Source organism: Thamnophis elegans, chromosome 5, assembly GCF_009769535.1.
Source record: "Thamnophis elegans isolate rThaEle1 chromosome 5, rThaEle1.pri, whole genome shotgun sequence".
Classification (NCBI taxonomy): Eukaryota; Metazoa; Chordata; class Lepidosauria; order Squamata; family Colubridae; genus Thamnophis; species Thamnophis elegans.
Window position 1 is genome coordinate 80,293,794 of NC_045545.1, and position 18,900 is coordinate 80,312,693.

Sequence of the window (18,900 nt, forward strand, 5' to 3'; positions counted from 1 at the left end):
AAATGTTCAGAAACTAAACAAGTTCGGAGAACAAGCCAACATCTATGTGTAGTTCCTGATCTAACCATTGCATGCCTCAATTTAGACTAACAACAACAAAAGGACAAGTTTTGTCGTCCAGAAATGTTCTTCACTGATCAAGAGAGATCACTTTTCATTGGTAGCATTAAGCTCCATAAAAATATAAATTTACAGTGGGGAGGGGTTAGCAAAAGATGTTTAATGCATAAGATATGATGTTATAAACACAGAAAAGAAAAGAAAACACAAATGGGCATATATGAGGGTTGAAAGTTTTAATTTTTATTTCTGTTCTCAGAGTCTGCACCAAACCTTCCAGGTAATTTCACGATTACTAAATTATGCTGGTCACAGGGGAATATATAACCATTGAGTTTCCTGTTCTGTTAACCTCTTGTGTCAAGAGGACAAAAGTTTCACTTCCAGTCAAAGGGCATAGCATGGTACCAATAATTAGAGCAATGAATCAGAACTACAGTTTAAATGAATCATGGCCAGCAAATGCTTCCAATTACCAGAGACTCTAACCTTTCAATTACGTTTAAGCTTGCACTCACTGAGAAATCCCTTACCACTGTTAGCTGCTTCTTTCATCTTATTAAATGAAACTATATTAATTAAAGTTGGTCTTGGCTACAGGTTGGAGCCAGGAAATAGAACAGTGATCTGCAGATCCACTTTTCCGGCTTCCAGTTAACTTGTGATGGGGAGAAATTATCTAGGAGGGAACCTATTTAAGGGTCCTGATTGTGTATACAGAACCGGATTAATATCATTTACCCATACAAGGTCATTGTCGGATTATGCTGAGGGCAGTAACCTTTTTCAGGAGATTGTATGGGCACCACCCAGTGGCTGAAATCTCATAAGATCAACCAGTTTTGTAAACTGTTGGACATCTATTTTTGTTTGTTTAAGTTTGCGGTTTCCAAAGATGTTTTGTGGTATTGCTGCAGATGCCTCAACCTCTGGGTTGTGCTAAAGGCAGGTTCTAGGCTGGAGGCGGGGGCTGGGGGGAAGGAGGGCAAGACTATAAGATGTGATCCTGTTCCATCCTTGAAGCAAATTTCTTACAGAATGTGAAAAGCTTTAAAATCTCCACTTTAAAAAACACAAGTTTTTCCTGTCCCAATTGTATCTCCTATTACTCTGATTCGTGGAAAGAAGATGCACAAAAACAAAGCTAGTGTTAAGTGTTATTTGCTTCCGCTCTTCTACATTTATTTAAAAAATAGGAGCTAAAATGTCTCTAGCCAGAAAAGATAAATCACTTATTTCTGTCTTCATTGGAGAAGTGAAGGAATAACATTATGTTTTTAGACATTCAGCTAAAGGTCTGGGTTAATTCCATTATTTCTCTAGTATTAAAATGTTGATATTACAAGAATACATGCAGCATGGATAAAATGGTCTAACTATTAAAGAGTCAGTTTGTCTAGTGCAGTGATGGCTCATCTTTTTGTTTGTGTGCCAAAAGCATACCCACCCACACCTATAATGCAATGCGTGTGTGACACCTCCCTCCGTGCGCCCTGCCTCCCTGTGCATGCTTATGCAACCCATCCCACCCCGTTTTGGACCTAGTAGGTCTTCTTGCAGCCTCCTGGGACCAAAAACAGCAGGGAGTGGTGCATCGCACCCACTCGCATCCCGTTTTGGGCCTAGGACGCTCCTGCAGCCTCCTGAGACCAAGTGACTGTGAGTTCTAGTCCCATCCTGAGCCAGTTCTTCTCTTTCAGTCCTTGGAAGGAGTTTTTGTTTGTTTGTTTGAAAACCATTGCCTAAACATTCTGCCAAGAAAACTGAAGGAGCTTGACAGGCAGTTGGCTGGAGTTAAAACTGATTTGAAGGCATAAAAAAAGAAGAAAGGAAGGAAGGAAGGAAGGAAGAAGAGATAGTAGAGATGGGGAGAAAGAAAGAGGAAGGAAGGAAAGAAGGAAGGAAGGAAGGAAGGAAGGAGGGGAACTGTTATAAGACATTCTGCAATCACTCCAGTATTTTTCCTTCTCAATAGATTTTCTATGGAAATGAAAACTGGAAAAAGTAGCATGGAGAAAACCAGGAATGGGCTTTACAAATGAAAGAAATGCAAACAGTGTGCCATGTAGTACTGGATCTGTGTTTAACAAAAGTTTGATTTTTCAGGATGTATCTTAGTATTGTCAGGAGTGGGAGATTTATGGCCCTCCGGAGGTTGCTGGAACCTTAGGCTTAGCTGATTTTTCATCTTTCATGCAGAAACAGTATAAAAACATCATTTCCTGATTTTGGAATTATGATTCAGCAACATATTTTAATTCTATCTCTCCTTAACTCTGACATAGTCTCATAATTTTGCTTACCTGTATATATGCTAAAGATATGGCTCTGAACTTCATCTATGGAGTCAAACCCATAAGCCATTGTTCCAAGATGGACACGTTTGAAAACCATCTCATTCTGTGTTAGAGTCCCTAGAATATAAAATTCCATATTATGGCACAGAAAGAGCAAATTAAACATCAAGAAATGTTTCTAAGTCTCTTAACACCAGAGCTGCCTTAACCTAAAGACCATGCATTGCCAAGGAAAGCATCCGAGAGATATCAAAATATTATACAGATTGTAATCTTTAAGTTAAATAAATCAGAAAATTATTAAAACATTAAGTATATAGGCATTTTTAAAATATTAATTAAGTATAACTAAGAATTAAATTTGCTTTTCTGCTTCATCCAGCACTGCTATTTAAAGCGCAGTGCCCAGCATACCATTCAAAACTGAAAGTATTATCAAGTTGTCATGTTTCTCATATCTATTTCGTACATTCAGAAAATGCACTAAGATCTTTTGCAACAAACAAAAATTGCAGCAGAACCTTGATTCTGTGTCCTGCAAAAAAATTATATATGAAAATACCTGTCTTATCAGTAAGCAAATAGGATATTCTGCCTAGTTGCTCTGGGATTGTGCTAGATCGAACTACTGTGCCAGGAATTTTAGAATCCCTCCGGATCATCCAGCTGTAGACAATTTTTCCCATGTCAAGATTCACCCGTAAACTACATAAAAGTAAGAGAAGAATGGGAAGAACAATAGGTTGTTATTAGGAGTTTACTCAAAACATGCCTTAAAAATTGGTATGAAGAACATATGAAGAGATTTGGTTCCTTGCAATTTACCCCAATTTGGTTCCATCTAGATATGTGGGATTGCAACTATCAATGGAGAACACCAGGATAAAAATTAGAAAGCAGCGATCTGAACCAGATGCTGCTTTCTTACACAGGATTTATAGAAACACATTATCATGTTTCTGAAGCCACATAGCAGTGTTGCCCCAGATGAGATTTGTAACCCAGTACTTAGAATCATCTATCTATAAAAATGGCTGTGTTTTTGTGTATATGTTCCAGTATAACTCTGGAAGCTTGAGCAATTTCAACCAAACTTGGTACACATATGACTTACTCTCTGGAAACAAATACTATGGGGGTAAGACACCCCTAACACCCCTTGGGATGTTTATTTGTTATGATACAGCCTGTTGACTTCAAATGAATTCTACTGTACAGCTGTAAAATGGCTTCTACTGTACAGCACAGTGGAGTTGCCATGGTGATGACTCCACAGTACTCCACAAGGGTGCCCTCTGGTAAAGGGGGAAAATCCAACATTAAAAATTATTGGTCTGGACATTTCCCCCCTATAAATAACTACCTGGACAATGCTGGGCTATCAGCTATTATCAAATAAAAATCGCTTCAATGTAAGATGTGGTCTGAAGCAGTCATTTGAACTCTGGCCATTGTTAGCAAACAATATAATAGGGAGTATATCCAGTTCAAAACTCATAGTTAAGCTACGTGATACATGGGAAATTCATGACCTGAATCTCTAGCTGTTTTCAACATAACACCTAGTGGGTTTTAACTAAGGTTTCTTGGATAAGCTATAGTAATCTGGTTCACCATTGTACTAAGCTCAAAGTAAACTACATTATCATTGGTATTCACTGTAGGGAACAAGGGTGACTCAGTAACATCTATTGATATCACTATGCAGACTCTTCTGCACGTTGTGACACAGCACAAAAAGTCAGACTTTGCATCATGACATTTTTTGTAATCTGGTGTCAAGATGATGACTTTACATATTATTGGCTTAGAATGAAGAAATGGATTCAGCCTTTCTTTAAAGTACAGCAGTTCAGCATCGGGAGGAATTTTAGTTTCCACCTAGAGAGTGATTATTTGTTTTCTATGTATAATATTTCTACTTCCTATATTTAAAATGCTCCTATGTCAAGCCAAAAATTCTAAATGAATTTCTTAAAAATAAGGAATACTTCTGATGATTTCCCAAACTGGAGGTGGGAAATCAAAGTATGCCAAACGCTAATGAACTCCATCATTCAATCAAGCCAGTCAGCCCAGGCAACAAAGACTGGTGGGAGTGTTAGCTGATTAACAGAGGGTCCCAAGTCCCTCAGCACTGCTCTAAATATTTACAGCTCTACAGGCATTTTCAGGCTACAAACTATAATTCATATACAGATGAATTATATACATAAATGAATCAGTTCTCGCAATGCTGCCCTTCTCTCTGTAAGCATGAATGTTGTTACACACAGATTTGGGAACTTGATTTATTTAAAGCACAGGATTTGATTTGTTCCTAATGTGGAATGAAAGACTGATACTTCCTACCCCCGTGATTGCAAACCTATGGAACAGAGGTGGTATGCAAAGTTCTATCTGTGGGCACGTGCATCTTCGCCAGCTGCTCTTCTGGTTTCTGGCATGTGCATATGCACCAGTGCTGGTATGCATGCGCGGATGTTCCAGTTTGGACATTCAGTGCCGAAAAGGTTCGCAATCACTGTCCTACCCATATGTCCCTAAGTAATGCATAATCCTAAGGCTCAGCCAGTCCATTCATGTAGAATTCACCACGGCCTGAAACTGTAAAACCTATCAATAATTACACCATGAAAGAACTTCTAGCATGCTTGCTTTAGCCTTCAAGAAAGCACTTTTCACTTGAAATAAATGAGAGTGGCTACATAAAAAGCAATTAAGCTTATGTTAAGGATATGGAGTAAATCAATTATGGAAGTCTGACTAAGGCTCAAATGAAGAAGAAACTCAAACATACAGCTCTGTTTTAAAGGATTGCAACAAATACATTTATACCTGATAGGGATGATATTTGAGAACAAGAAGAAATCTGATGATCTGAAGGTACCAGCGGCCAGCAAAGTGTTGGAGGGAAACCATGACAAGGGAGACCACCACCAAGGCCGTAAAGAGTATCTTGGTCAGACAGTTAACTTCTAAGTCAAAGAGACCAATCTTGAAAAGAGAAAATGATTGTTTGCATTAACGACTATTGCAAATGGAGCAGGTATCAAACTAAAATATGGTTTCACACACTACTCCAGATTTTTTTTTTTAAAAAAAGATATAGCATCTTCCCTAGTCTTATGTCTTCTGTATGGTTCAGATTTGCAAATAGGACATCAGCAGTTGATTTACAATAAAAAGTAGGAGAGGATCTTGCATTGGCCAGGGATTGAACCTCTAAGGCAGCCCGCAGGCTGGATACATTATGTGTAGGCCACGCCCACCCTGGCTCCCCAAAGGCAAAAAATGTCGCAATATGTCACGATCCGGCCCGTGACATGATCGAGTTGACACCTGTGCTCTGTATTTGTATTTGTATTTGTTTTTATTATTGTATGCTGCCCTTCTCCGGGAGGACTCAGGGTGGCGAACAATTCAAGGGGGAAAAAAAGGGGAACAAAAGACAAAATACAATAATAAAAGTAGACAACAGTTGCACAGCCATACATGTCGAGAGGGGAGGGAAGTCATCCCCCAGGCCTGCCGGCAAAGCCAGGTTTTGACGGCTTTTCGGAAGGCCTGGAGAGAGGTGAGGGTCCAAATCCCTGCGGGTTCATTCCAGAGGGCCGGAGCTGCCACAGAGAAGGCTCTCCCCGGGTAATAGCCAGGTGGCATTGGCTGGTAGATGGCACCCGGAGGAGGCCAACCTGTGAGATCTAATGGGTCTGGGGAGGTAATTGGCAGCAGGCGGTCTCTCAAGTACCCAGATCAGGTTACTTTAAACCTTACATGCTCCAATTCTACTCAGATGGCATTAGGATTTTTTAGGATTTTATTGAGGATTTATATGCCGCCCTTTTCCCTGAGGGGACTCAGGGCGGCTTACAACAATGAGGGGAAGGGAGTGCAAGACAAGACTTAAAAGAAAAAGAATCGTGAATAAAAGAAAATTATCCATAAAAACACAACATTCACTCAACATTCGGGCGGGGTGAGAGTAATCCTATCCCAGGCCTGACGGGATAGCCAGATCTTGAGGGCTGTGCGGAAGGCCTGGACTGTGGTGAGGGTACGGATCTCCACGGGGGAGGTTGTTCCATAATGTCGGAGCTGCAACTGAGAAGGCTCTCCTCCGCGTAGTCGCAGTCGGCACTGACTGGCGGATGGAATTCGGAGGAGGCCTACTCTGTGCGATCTGATGGGACGCAGGGAGGTAATTGGCAGGAGGCGGTCTCTCAAATAGTCAGATCCACTACCATGGAGCGCTTTATAGGTGGTAAGTAAGACCTTGAAGTGCACCCGACGATCAACAGGTAGCCAGCGCAGCTCACGGAGGATTGGTGTTATATGGGCGAACCGTGGTGCGCCCATGATCACTCGCGCGGGCCGCGTTCTGAACTAGCTGAAGTCGCCGGATGCTCTTCAAGGGCAGCCCCATGTAGAGCACATTGCAGTATTCCAGCCTAGAGATCACAAGGGCTCGAGTGACTGTTGTGAGAGCCTCCCGGTTCAGGTAGGGCCGCAACTGGCGCACCAGGCGAACCTGGGCAAATGCCCCCCTGGTCACAGCCGACAAGTGGTGGTCAAAACTCAGCTGTGGATCCAGGAGGACTCCCAAGTTGCGGACCCTGTCTGAGGGGTATAAATTTTGCCCCCCCAGCCTGATTGATGGAACATTAGCCAAATTTTTGGGAGGAAAACACAACAGCCACTCGGTCTTTTCCGGGTTGAGTACCAGTTTGTTAGCTCTCATCCAGTCTTTAACAGCCTCAAGGCCCCGGTTCATCACGTCCACCGCTTCATTGAGTTGGCACGGGGCGGACAGATACAACTGCGTATCGTCCGCATATTGATGGTACTTAATCCCGTGCCTCCGAATGATCTCTCCCAGCGGTTTCATGTATATGTTAAATAGCAGGGGGGACAGAACCGAGCCCTGCGGCACCCCATAGGTTAGGGGCCTCGGGGACGATCTCTCCCTCCCCACCAACACCGACTGCGACCTGTCCGAGAGGTAGGAGGAGAACCACTGTACAACAGTGCCACCCACCCCCACCTCCCGCAGTCGTCGCAGAAGGATACCATGGTCGATGGTATCGAAAGCCGCTGAGAGGTCGAGGAGAACCAGGATGGACGCGTAGCCTCCATCTCTGGCTCTCCAGAGATCATCGGTCAATGCGACCAAAGCGGTTTCAGTGCTGTAACCGGGCCTGAAGCCAGACTGGAAGGGGTCAAGATAGTTAGCTTCCTCCAAGGTACGCTGAAGCTGTAAGGCCACCACCTTCTCAACAACCTTCCCCACAAAGGGGAGGTGGAGACTGGACGATAGTTGTTAAGAACTGCTGGATCCAAGGACGGTTTCTTCAGGAGGGGCCTCACCACTGCCGCCTTAAGCGCGGTGGGAGGTGTCCCTCCCGAAGAGAGGCGGGTAACAACCGCCTGGATCCAGCCTCGTGTCACCTCTGCTGTTGGCAGTCAGCCAAGAGGGACACGGGTCCAGTATACAGGTGGAGGAACTCACAGCTCGCATAGCCTTGTCCACATCCCAGAGGCAACATCCTGAAACTCAACCCAGAGGGGTCTACCAAATTATTCCCCTGTGTCCCGGCTGGATCTGCGGGGGTGGAGTCCAGTTCCGATCGAAACCGAGCAACTTTGTCCGCCAAGAAACTGACTATTCCTCAGCCTTACCCTGCAGGGGGTTCCCGTCTCCCTCCTATTTAGGAGGGAGCGGGTTATCCTGAACAGGGCGGCTGGGCGAGACTCGGCGGACGCTACAAGGAGGCAATGTGTGATCTTTTGGCGGTTCTCAATGCCCAAATATACTCCTTGGTGCAAGCTGTCAACAGTGCTCGGTTCGATACGGACCTGTCGGACCTCCACAGGTGCTCTAGGCGTCTCCTCCGGCGCTTTATCTCGCGGAGCTCCTCGGTGAACCAAGGGGGTCTCCGCGAGCCGCTGACCCGGAGGGGCCGTAGTGGCGCAATTCGGTCCAGAGACTCTGATGCCGCCGAGTGCCAGGCCGCAGCAATAGTCTCCGCCGAACTGTGGGCGAGAGCATCTGGAATGACCCCAAGCTCCGTCTGGAACCTAACAGGGTCCATCAGTCGCCTGGGGCGGAACCACCTGGTCGGTTCCTCCTCCCCACGGTGGGGGTTTGGCCTCCGGAAGTCTAGCCTCAGTAGGTAGTGGTCTGACCACGACAGGGGAATGGTCTCATTTCCCCTCAGACCAAGATCATAACTCCACTGCTCCGAGAGGAATACGAGGTCGAGTGTGGTCCCGCCAAGTGGGTAGGGCCTCGGATTACCTGGGTCAGGCCCATGGCTGTCATGGAGGCCATGAACTCCTGCGCTCCGTCAGAGTGTTCACCGAGCGAAGGCAGATTGAAGTCCCCCAGAACCATCAGTCTAGGGAACTCAATTGCTAGCTCGGTTATTGACTCGAGGAGCGCAGGGAGGGCCGCTGCAACGCAGTTGGGAGGCAGGTACGTTAGCAGCAAACCCGCTTGACCCTTGAGGTCCAACTTCACTAGTAGGGACTCACACCCGGCAAGTCCGGAGCAGGGATCCTACGAGGAGCTAAAGACTCCCGACTACAATAGCCACACCGCCACCCCTTCCCTGGGCTCTCGGCTGATGAAGCACCTGAAACCCGTCTGGGCACAGCTCTACGAGGGGGACTCCTCCCTCCGTGCCCAGCCATGTCTCAGTAATACATGCCAGGTCTGCCCCCTCGTCTACAATCAAGTCCCGGACGAGGGGAGCCTTATGAATAACAGACCTGGCATTTAGCGACAGCAGCCTGAGACCAGGGTCCTGATCGCTCACGCCATCTGACCTTGGAGTGGGACTCATAGGGCCGGAAGGAGGGATCTCTGCAATATAGCGAACCCTCCTTCCCCGATAATGGCCAGCCCTAAAGTCCCCGCCATATCTGCCTCTCCCTGTTATGACCGCAATGCTCCGACTCTCTCCCGTGGGCATAATTCCCCCAACCACCCCAATGGCCCCCGCTTGCCCCGCCAGGTCCTCCGAATCAGGCATACTCTGACACTCACACAAGCAGTCCCCACAATATAATTAAAACACAAAAGAATACAGCAATAATAGTACTAAAAGTGGGTCTTTCATACTAACTCATTCAGTCCCACGCACTCAACATACCCGTTTAAAATTGCGCAACACAGAATTTAAAATTATCATACAAGGCAAGATTGATTCAGATTATCAATATTCTTCCAGTTATGGGGATCGGAAGATCAGGTGAGCCTATAAGTTAGTATTATGTCTTGATGGTTATTCATGGTTCCCTTTTATTTTTGTTGTGCATTGTTGGCTTATTGGTGGCTAAGACGCTGAGCTTGTCGATCAGAAAGGTTGGCAGTTCGTCGGTTCGAATCCCTAGCGCCGCATAACAGAGTGAGCTCCCGTTACTTGTCCCAGCTTCTGCCAACCTTGCAGTTCAAAAGCACGTAAAATATGTAAGTAGAAAAATAGGGGCCACCTTTGGTGGGAAGGTAACAGCGTTCCGTATGCCTTTGGCATTTAGTCATGCCGGCCACATGACCACGAAGACGTCTTCAGACAGCACGGGCTCTTTGGCTTTGAAACAGAGATGAGCACCTCCCCCTAGAGTCAGGAATGACTAGCACATATGTGCAAGGAAAGCCTTTACCTTTACTCATATTTTTACCTCTGTATATCAGGACTCTGTATATTTATATTTGTGATGAGGGGTCCTTGGTACTTTCTGAGCTGGCTTGTTTTCTTACAGACGTTTCATTACCATAACTAGGTAGCATCATCAGTGCGGTTATATTTGTAACACTGTGCTTGTACTCAGAATTTTTTTCCTCTTCATAAGCTGTCCTCTGATTGTAATAAATACAAACTAAGCTAACCCCTTCTCCATGACACTGTTTTCTGTGTGCAGACTCACAGGTGATATTGATATGGATGACTAAGGATCTGGTTTCTGTAATTCTCCTGTGGGAACCAGTTAACATGAAGCCACTGTCTGAGACCTCATATATTACATTTTTCATCTAACATGTTTTACATGCACACCTGAGTGACACATGTGAGATGTATGACAGATAGGATCAGGCATCTAAATGGACTATACAAGTTTGCATATTTACTGGCAAACCTAGCTTATAGATTAAGTAAAGAGATGAGTGTCAACCCTGAAGTGAACCTGGCTGAAGCCATCTTTTCTGCTTCATGGTTGCCACAAGGCATAAAGTAGATAGCCTGGCTTGGCCGTCAAAACAAAAAGCTTTCCTGTGGGAACCAAGGTCATTTCAACAGTTGGCTGAGAGGAGGAGGAGTGGAATAACCAAGCAGCCGACCAACACCTCCATTAGACAATGTAACTGATGGACCTGGGGGGGGAAGGGTGGAACTTTCACTTTTAATTAGGTGAAAACCGCGGGAAGTTTCAGAGTCAGTTTTTACCCGCTATGCCGATATGATCTATCCAATAAAACTGTCTTTGAGGAATCTACCTGCCTTGAAGTTCTACTTTCGATGGGTGCATTACCCAGAACACTGACAACGAGTTTATGTTCTAAGCAGCTCAGAGTCACCTTTGCGCAAGTAATGGGTCATTAATTATTTATTAATGAATAAATAATTAGGAAATTATTTCTCTTACCTTACTGCGTGGATTTGAGGTATTCATGACACTGCGCAACTCTTGACCTGTATAGAGAACAACTCCCACAACTGTTCCTAAAGGATTGAAGCAAAAACACCAGTCCTACACGCTGTTCATAAGTTATTCCATGATTATTGTTCTCACATATATATAGTGCACTAGGACAGCCTTCCAGGGAAAGAGCTGGCCTTTTTCTCACTGAAGGTTTCAAGTGATGCTGATGGTCATTTATCAGGGGTGATTCAGTGCAATTGTGTAGCTTGAACAAGTACTGTAGTTGAATCATTTAAACCAGTTCATACATTCCATGAAAACGTCAGTGAGTTACACAGTATCATTAATATTTAAGCTGTGTTTTTTTTTCTTTTGCAAGATATCTGATTCATAGAATTCAATAATGTTCACTAATCCTTTGGGCAAGAATACAACAATGCCAAAGAATAAAACATTATTCTAGACTGTGATGTATGGTAGGTGTGTGCTAATATCCTTCAGTTTGAAACTTCCAGGTATGCTGGATTGCAATGCCAATCTCTCAAGACAATGTTGATTAAGATGTCTGGGACTGATGGAAAGTGCAATTTAAAATATCTTAAGGATGCTAGATTGGAGAAAGATGGTCTAGATATATTTGGGCTCCACAAAAGTGACACAAAAGTGACACCAAGGAACCTAGGATGATAATTTGCACTGGTAATCAATTTATTCATAAATTTTAACTAATGCATAAACATTTACATTGAATTGAATTGAATTGAATAGGTTTATTTATAGGCCGCCCTTTTCCCTGAGGGGACTCAGGGCGGCTAAACAACTTATAGGGAGGGGGATACAGACAATAACATATAACATAACACATAATTAAAAAGTAACAACATTCATCCAACATTCGGGTGGGGGCGGATCAGATCTTTACCCCCAGGCCTGGCGGGATAGCCAGTTCTTGAGGGCTGCGCGGAAGGTCTGAAGGGTGGTGAGGGTACGAATCCCCACGGGGAGATCGTTCCAGAGGGTCGGAGCTGCCACTGAAAAGGCTCTCCTCCGCGTAGTAGCCAGCCGGCACTGGCTGGCAGATGGCACTCGGAGGAGGCCTAATCTATGAGATCTAATCGGTCTCGAGGAGGTAATCGGCATGCAGGCGGTCTCCCAAGTACCCAGATCCACTACCATGGAGGGCTTTATAGGTGGTAAGAAGCACCTTGAAGCGCACCCGGAGATCAACAGGTACCAGTGCAGCTCGCGGAGGATAGGTGTTTATGTGGGTGAACCGAGGTGCACCCACAATCACCTCAGCGGGCCGCATTCTGGACTAGCTGAAGTCGCCGGATGCTCTTCAAGGGCAGCCCCATGTAGAGCACGTTGCAGTATTCCAGCCTAGAGGTCACGAGGGCGTGAGTGACTGTTGTGAGTGCCTCCCGGTTCAGGTAGGGTCGCAACTGGCGCACCAGGCGAACATGCGTAGGTATAATAATTTGGAGCTCAAACATGAAACAATAAAACATACATTCTGTTGTTAAAATCAGCAGAGCGATCTTTTTTGGGGGGAGGGTGTGTGTTAAATAATGATGCTTAGAAGCAAGAACACAAAAAGTGTAAGATAAAAATGCACAGCCTAAGACCAAAACTATACAAGATATAATTTTAATTTAAAAGATAACTAAGGATAGGTATGATGATTAATCCCAATACTATAAACTATGGTTAATTCTTTTATATTAAACATTCAGTGGCATCTTATAAGTGGGCATAAATCTTTTGGAGAATTTTTTTACTCCGGTAAATTATGTTTTTTTAAACTCCATGCATACACCATAATAATCAAATCCAAAATCTTATAGAAGTTAGCATCCCTCAAACTGTTGTCTTCAGATCTTTGAAACAGCAGCTCTCAGGAATCATAGCCAATTGTTAGGCTGACTGAGAATTTTGGCCAGCTGCAAGGACAACACATCAGAGAGTGCCAGGTTTCAGGGAAGCTTCAGCAAAGAATGCAGGCAACACATGGCACAAAAGTTGTCTGATTAAATCACAGAACAAACAAATCACAGAAACGATCCTGGCACTACCCAACTCATTGTTTTTGGTCGCATCTCTTTTGAGAGTTCTGTCTTTGACCTGCCTCTCAATCAGCTAAGTGCCATGAATTTCCCTCCCTGAAAGCAGCACATCCCTGCCTTAAAAGCTCAACAGATGGAAAGCTTATAGAGAAAGAGGTGAGTACATTTAGCCATCTCAGAGGAATGACAGTTGAATTGTTTTTGAAATACGCTTCAGGGAAAAGCCTTTGATTTCTCCCAACTATAGCCTGATACATCTGCTCTTGCTTTTATCAGATGTCCCTTCTTTGGAGTCACCAATAGGAACCCCATTTATTTGCGGATCTTTTATCCCAGCTTCCCTTAAAAGTTTCCCTGACACCCTTCTGTAACTGATTTAAAATGTCAATATAGGGAGCAATTAAGTGCTATTCTAGCAGTGGATGCTTTCTCCAAAGGTTATTTATTGGAATTCCAAAGGTCTTCTCATCTATAAATGTCCAAAGGGGTAATTAGATGTCAACTCAAACCCTTGGTAGTGTTAGCACAAGTTGGAAAACTTCATCCCCAACCCCTAATTTCCATTGACAAGAGATGATTATTTTCAATTACAAAGAGATTTTTTTTAAAAAAAATTGCTAACATACTCTCTGGGAAAATTCACACATCAGGCCTTACCTGAAGCCAATTACTGTGCTAGCCCAGAGGTATTTTCAATACGCAAGCTCTCATTCACAAGGGGGATCACTGTCTTCCTGAAAGAGTCAAGGAAAAAAACACAAATATAAGCGCCTTGTGCATATATTTTTTTAAAAAAAGGTTCACACACCATTTCTACAATCTCATAAATGATCAGAGACGTTAAATTTCGCAGCACTGTTGCTTCAATCCTCAGATGCTGAAAATCTGCAAGGGGGTCTTTGCCTGTCACACCAGGTGTGAAGCCAATGCTGGAGTGTGATGTGTGTCCAAGACATTCAGGGATCCAGGGTACAAGAAGCAACAGTTGAACTGCAGCTCCCGATAACACAACACCCTGACAGATTATGGTAATGTACATCAACAGCCGCTGGTTACATAAATAGATTATCATTCAAATCTGAAAGGTTCAGTAATGCTATGTGGTTGGTTGTCTGTAGCTGTTTCTGAGCATTTCTTTTTAAGCAAATCATGCAACAAAGGAAAACAATGATTTACTTGAACCTGAAGATGTCTTTTCCTGTTATAAAAGGGTAGGTTTTCACTGCATAAACCAACCGTCGTAACTCCATGGTTGAATTCACACATTATATTAAGGGAGAACCCTTTTAAGATTCAGGGAAAACTATTCACTGACATCTGTCCTCTTCCTTCCAGCTTTCTCCCCCCCCTCCCTCCCTCCCAATTACATGTCCCTTTTGCCAATTGAAATGAATGCACAGATGTGTTTAGGGAAACTCAAGATATTAAAATAATTATCAGTATGAAACATAATCTTACTGCCTTGATTAAAAACTAGTGATCTACCTGGGCACTTTAAATACCAAATCATTTTTTTCATTGAACAACCTTCTTGTATGGAGCAGCTGTATATCTCCCTTTTAAAGATCCTTCTGTAAACCATGGATTGTTCTAAATAGTGGATTAAGTTACTATGGTTGGGTTTCCAGATAATATTAAAATAACAAACCAAGCTTTTGATTTACCAGGATGATACAGTTTACCATAGTTGTCTAATGCTACAGATGTACTAACCATTATTGCTTGTTAATAAACATAGTTAAGGCAAGCAATGATTTAGTATCTAAACCATTTCTCATGCTTTATGTTGATTAGAAAATTGGACAATTATATTTAATGATGTGTTGTTAAAAAAAATTCAGTGCCGCTTCTATTATTTTCTCTTACAAGACTGTAGTACAAGAACAAACAACATTTTATGCTGTTCATCTCCAAACATGTTTGTTTAGATTAATTAAAATTACCCATAGAATGGTATATTTTTTATCTTGAAAGCTGTGTACTCCCCAGGTATAAAAATTGCACTCTGCAAGGCAACTTGGAGTTTTATGAAGAAGTCATTAGCTACCAACTTGAACATTTTCCCCAAAGCTCTAAGCTTTAAGATGCAATTGTTGATTGGGACAAAGCTGGGAGTTTATATGATAAATCTTCTCTCTGTTATATATCATTTCAAAAAACAAAATCCCTCCTTATGAAAAGATCATTCATCCAACACGTGTCCCAAACAGAGATCTTTACTGAATGTGATATCTCAGTCTAAAATATATATGGAACATGCAGAACATCTCCAAATATTGTTTTATAAGCCTTTAAGCCCAGCGCTGTCCTGAAGTGTCCTAAGAAAGTTTTACTTTTTTCTTTTATTTAACAACAAAGTCAATGCTTACTCTTGTGAATGTCCCAACGAAGTTATGGATGTCAATATTTGGCTCCTCTGCATAAACATATGATCTGATCTGAAGAAGGTCCTACAAAGGAAAAGGAGAGTATGATAGAAAAGGGGCAAAATTCATTATAATAGCAATAGCACTTAGACTTATATACTGCTTCCCAGTTCTTCACAGCCCTCTCTTAGCAGTTTACAGAGTTAGCATATTGCCCTTAATAATCTGGGTCCTCATTTTACCGACCTTGGAAGGATGGAAGGTTGAGTCAACCTTCAGCTGGTCAGGATTGAACCCCTGACAGTCAGCAGAATTAGTCATCTCTCCTATAGGAACCAGAGGCCAAGATATGCCCAATAAAACCACTAAGATTTAAACCACCATGTAAACTACAAATTGGTTTGAAAAACAAATACGTTTTTCATACGTATGGGAATAAGAAATATGGGATATATTTTTTAATGGCACGTTAGGTATATAATTAAAACAAGACTTGTGTTACGTACAGAAGCAGTAGGTAACCTCTGAGTACAGCTGACAGGGAGACGCAGTTTCCAATCTGTTTCACCATCCAGCTGATTCCGTTCGGAGGAAAGCAGGAGCCTATGGAAATATTCATCTGAGTTCATGTGATTTTTCCCTCATGCTATACGTAGGAAATATGATACCTCATTATTTAAAGCAAATTCTTTATAGAAAAGTTTAGCCTACATGGTACAGTAGGGGAAGAATCTTAACTCAGTGATCTGAGATATGTTTTACCTATAATTATTGTGGGGTTGATCAGAGGGACTTCCCTTACCAACCCTCCCCCCTCAGTAAATGGCACGCTGAGAAAAATTTAGTGTAGCCAATAGAGTAGAGCTGCTTTCCTCAACATGGTCCCATTCTTGCATGTTGGACTTCATGTAAGGTGGTGCTGAAGATCTCATCACTTTCATGTCAAAAAGGACATCATATGTGAAGCAGTCCCTAAACACTCAGCTTTAGTTTGTACCAGATACAAAATACTGGTACTTTGCACAAATCAGAATTATCTCTGGAGATAAGCTGCAAATACAGAGGTTTTACCATTTACTTTTATTCATCATTCTTTTTTGTGGGGGAAGGACACTAACATTAAGCCAAGTAATAACCCTATAACTTCAGTGTTGAGAGCAGCTCCATGTGTGCCTCCAAACCATCTTTTGATGTGGGTCACAGTCTCTGTGTGACCTGAAAACAATTTGACTGTGGCCACCATGACTATAATATGATTGCACTTGAGTCAACAGTGCTACTGGCAGCTGCTCCCTTGATAATATTATCACACCCAGGCAGGATTCCACTGTCTTCAGTTTACGAAGTAGTTTTAAAATCTTGCTTTTCTTCCCCCACAGTTCAGTTTAGGTAGAAGTAAATAAATATTATGAAGAAGCCTCAGAATTGCTTATTACATAAACATAAAGCCAGCGGTAGCCAGAGTTTGCCAACTACCAGAACAAATGGTGGGACATTTCAGAAGAGGAGTTAATCTGAAGCTCAATGAAGCCCAAGCTACCGCCAACATGCCACATCAATCTCCCTTTCTTCACACTGCTTGACCTTACACAACAGGATGTCCTGCAAGATAAACAAACTCGATGTTTTTTTAAAAAAAATCACCAATTATAAAATAAAAAGGAAGCTTGAGCTATTGAAAATGAATGTTTGAGTTGGTCAGACTCACCCAGTTTAAAATTGTATCTACTTAGGTTACATGTTCAAAATGATTATGATGTCCCCTATAACTGGCAAAAGGTTAATGGTTATTTTCACAATGGGTTTCCAGATGTTTACCGTTCTTTCTGATGTCCTCAAGAAAATCATGTCAGCAGGGACCCGTTGGTTCTTCATTGGGAAAAGAAAGGCAGTCAATGAATATTCAATCCATAATTTTGACTGGAAATATAATATACGACTAGGAAGATTTATTTTTTCATTCATTCAATTTCTACAGCTGCCCATCTCAAGCAATGACTTGTGAGTGGGGGTTACAATTAAATATATTACAATTAAAACATTTAACAGGAATGATATAATTATTAAGTGAGGAAGCTCATTGAGACAGGCTGATTATTGTGTATTATATAGAGATTATTGTATAATTCCATCCAAACTAAATTCATAGAACAATATTACATAAGCAACTTCATAACTTCAAATACCAGTAACAGCCTCTTTTAGGTAACCCACAATAGAAAGAGGCGATTTAGAAAAATGAAATTAAAATACATTCTCCTGCTGGAGCAAGCGGTTGGACTAGATGACCTCCAAGGTTCCTTCCAACTCTGTTATTCTATTATTTGATATTTAAGTGATATGGGAATAAACAGAACATTTTTGCCATTATAGTATATCCATTTATTCTCTTAATCAAAATGGTAGTGATACATTTTATAAAATGTAGTTATACATTTTATAAAGTAAAAAATACCAAATTCAAATCATTAAACCCTGAATGATTGCCAAAGACCAAAAAAGAGTAAGCTTTTAAGATCAGTGAAGTAGAGGTGGATGGATTTTCTAAAGACCAAACCTGAATACTGAACTGAAGCAGAATACTAGCAAGGTTTTAGGCCCATGCTGAAGTGAAACAGACCTTCATTTTGGAGACTTCAGAGGCTATGGGGCCTTGACCACTGTCCTGATGTGTGCACTTCCAAAGGTACCCACTTAAATTGATAATATAAGCAGGAATTATTGCTTTGAAAACATGTGTCTGAGCAGTTATCCAGGCAAGAAAGAAAAGTCCTTTTGAAAATGGCTAATCTGGGGAAGTTTCCTTCCATTGCAATGATCCTGCTGCCCCCAAATGTCTTTATCAGGGAGGTGGTTTTCCTTTTACTCGTACATCTGGTTTCAGGGCGACTGCCTTTCTTCTTGTCCATATAAAGTCATGGAACCTGCGTGTCTCTATTATTAATGTGCACAGGGAAAGACTTCAACCTGCCAAGAAGTCTTATGATAACAGAATGCTCTTTGTGGATAAAGCCTTCCCACCAGGGGTGGGATTAAATTTTTTTAGCAACCGGTTCTCTGCTGGTTGCTGGGTGGACGTGTCCAGGGTGGGCCCGGCCTACTTGGCCTCCTGCACCACGGCAGTGTGTGTGTGTTTTTGCCCTGCCCAAGGCTCTGAAGGCTTTCCTCAAGCCTCTGGGAGGGCGAAAAACAGTCCATTTCAGAACTTCTGGAACTTTTGCTCTCCCAGAGCTTCCATGCAGGCCCTGCCCTTACCTAGCATCCAAAACAGGCCGCGTGGAGACTCCTGGGAGGGGCAGGATGGATGGGCGGGGCCAGCCAGCCAGTCCTTGCAACTACCATTTTAGCGAACCAGATGTAAAATTACCATCCGGTCCGCTTGAACCAGTCTGAACCAGCTGAATCCCACCCCTGCGTCCCACCAAACTCATCTTTGTAGTAATGAGGTTCTCTCCTCTTAATTCTTCTCTG

The 18,900-nt window shown here is 42.7% G+C and overlaps 1 protein-coding gene across 1 annotated transcript in view; it reads right to left on the reverse strand.

The window, feature by feature from the left end:
- Positions 1-18,900, reverse strand: part of ATP9A (ATPase phospholipid transporting 9A (putative)) — a 102,521-nt gene that overhangs the window by 47,287 nt on the left and 36,334 nt on the right. The window contains 10 exon segments of the mRNA XM_032218112.1: positions 2,364-2,474; positions 2,920-3,062; positions 5,196-5,222; positions 5,224-5,354; positions 11,004-11,086; positions 13,728-13,797; positions 15,433-15,513; positions 15,936-16,007; positions 16,009-16,032; positions 17,248-17,298. Of these exon segments, the coding sequence (XP_032074003.1) occupies positions 2,364-2,474; positions 2,920-3,062; positions 5,196-5,222; positions 5,224-5,354; positions 11,004-11,086; positions 13,728-13,797; positions 15,433-15,513; positions 15,936-16,007; positions 16,009-16,032; positions 17,248-17,298 (793 nt within the window).